The 1,221-nt window shown below is 53.5% G+C and overlaps 1 protein-coding gene across 1 annotated transcript in view; it reads right to left on the minus strand.

Annotated features, from left to right (window-relative positions):
* The window catches only part of LSG1 (large 60S subunit nuclear export GTPase 1), an 11,961-nt gene extending 11,665 nt beyond the window's left edge, over nucleotides 1-296 (minus strand). Inside the window, exon 1 of the mRNA XM_026854991.1 lies at nucleotides 263-296. Coding sequence (XP_026710792.1) covers nucleotides 263-296 — 34 coding nt within the window. The remainder of the gene's footprint in view (nucleotides 1-262) is intronic.
* Nucleotides 297-1,221: the final 925 nt, after the last annotated feature.

Genomic DNA, 1,221 nt, shown 5'->3' on the forward strand with positions numbered 1-1,221 from the left:
CCATCCATCCACCCATCCATCTCCACACCCATCCATTCATCCACCCATGCATTTATCCACCCATCCATTTATCCATCCATCCATCCATCCATCCATCCATCCATCCATCCATCCATCCATCCATCCATCTCCACATCCATCCATCTCCACACTCATCCATCTCCACATCCATCCATCCATCCATCCATCCATCCATCCATCCATCCATCCATTTCCACACCCATCCATTTAGCCATACATCCATCCATCCATACATACATACATACATCTCCACACTCATACATCTCCACATCCATCCATCCATCCATCCATCCATCCATCCATCCATCCATCCATCCATCCATCTCCACACCCATCCATCTCCACATCCATCCATCCATCCATCCATCCACCCACCCATCCATCCCTCCCTCCCTCCCCATGGTGCTCAGCACCAACACACACCTCTCCAATGCTCCCCTCCCTAAGCCCAGCTCTAACCCTCTCGCTCCCACAGCAGCCGCCACCCCGTCATTAACACCTGGCATTAATAAAACCCGGGGCAGGTCTAAACGCAATGCCCCGAGGTCTGTGGAGACCCTGGCGGAGGGGCGACGTGGGGCCACCAGACCCAGCAGAGCCCACGGCAGTGCTGACAGCTGCAGGGGCTGGTTTCACTCGCCGGTTTTGCTCGCCAGTTTGGCCTGGAGCAGATACTATCTCTGAGAAGCAAACAATGTCAGCAGCTAGGCGTGCAAAACCCTTTCCCAGCAGTGGGCGATGGGGGCAGGGGGTTTGTGCATCCCTCCAGGGAGAGCCGCAATCTCCCAGGGCCGAGGTTGCCCCCACACCGGGTAATACACCCAGCCCAATGCAGGATCCCCATCCCCGGCCTCCATCATCCCAACACAGCTAACAGTGCATGCAAGGGACGACAGTGACAAAGAGGGATCCTGGATGCGGCAGTGGAAGGTGTGCTATGAGATAGCAGCTAAAATCTAGCCAGAGTCTGGGCATCTCTGCAGGATGGAGGATGTTGCTTGCCCAGCCAGGGAACCATCAAATTGGTTTTGGCAGCAGCTGTTGCAGCCGGTCCAGGTCAAGATAGGAGAGAAGGTTAAATTAATAAACAACTCGACCTGTTCTTGCACAGTGAACTGATTTATGAACCATTTCTCCTTTATGGGTCTTGGGTTAGGGCCAGACATTTTTGACTATAACTCTGTAATGTGTATCAGTTGT

This window comes from Athene cunicularia (genome assembly GCF_003259725.1).
Source record: "Athene cunicularia isolate RWA chromosome 9 unlocalized genomic scaffold, athCun1 chr9_part1, whole genome shotgun sequence".
Taxonomy (NCBI): Eukaryota; Metazoa; Chordata; class Aves; order Strigiformes; family Strigidae; genus Athene; species Athene cunicularia.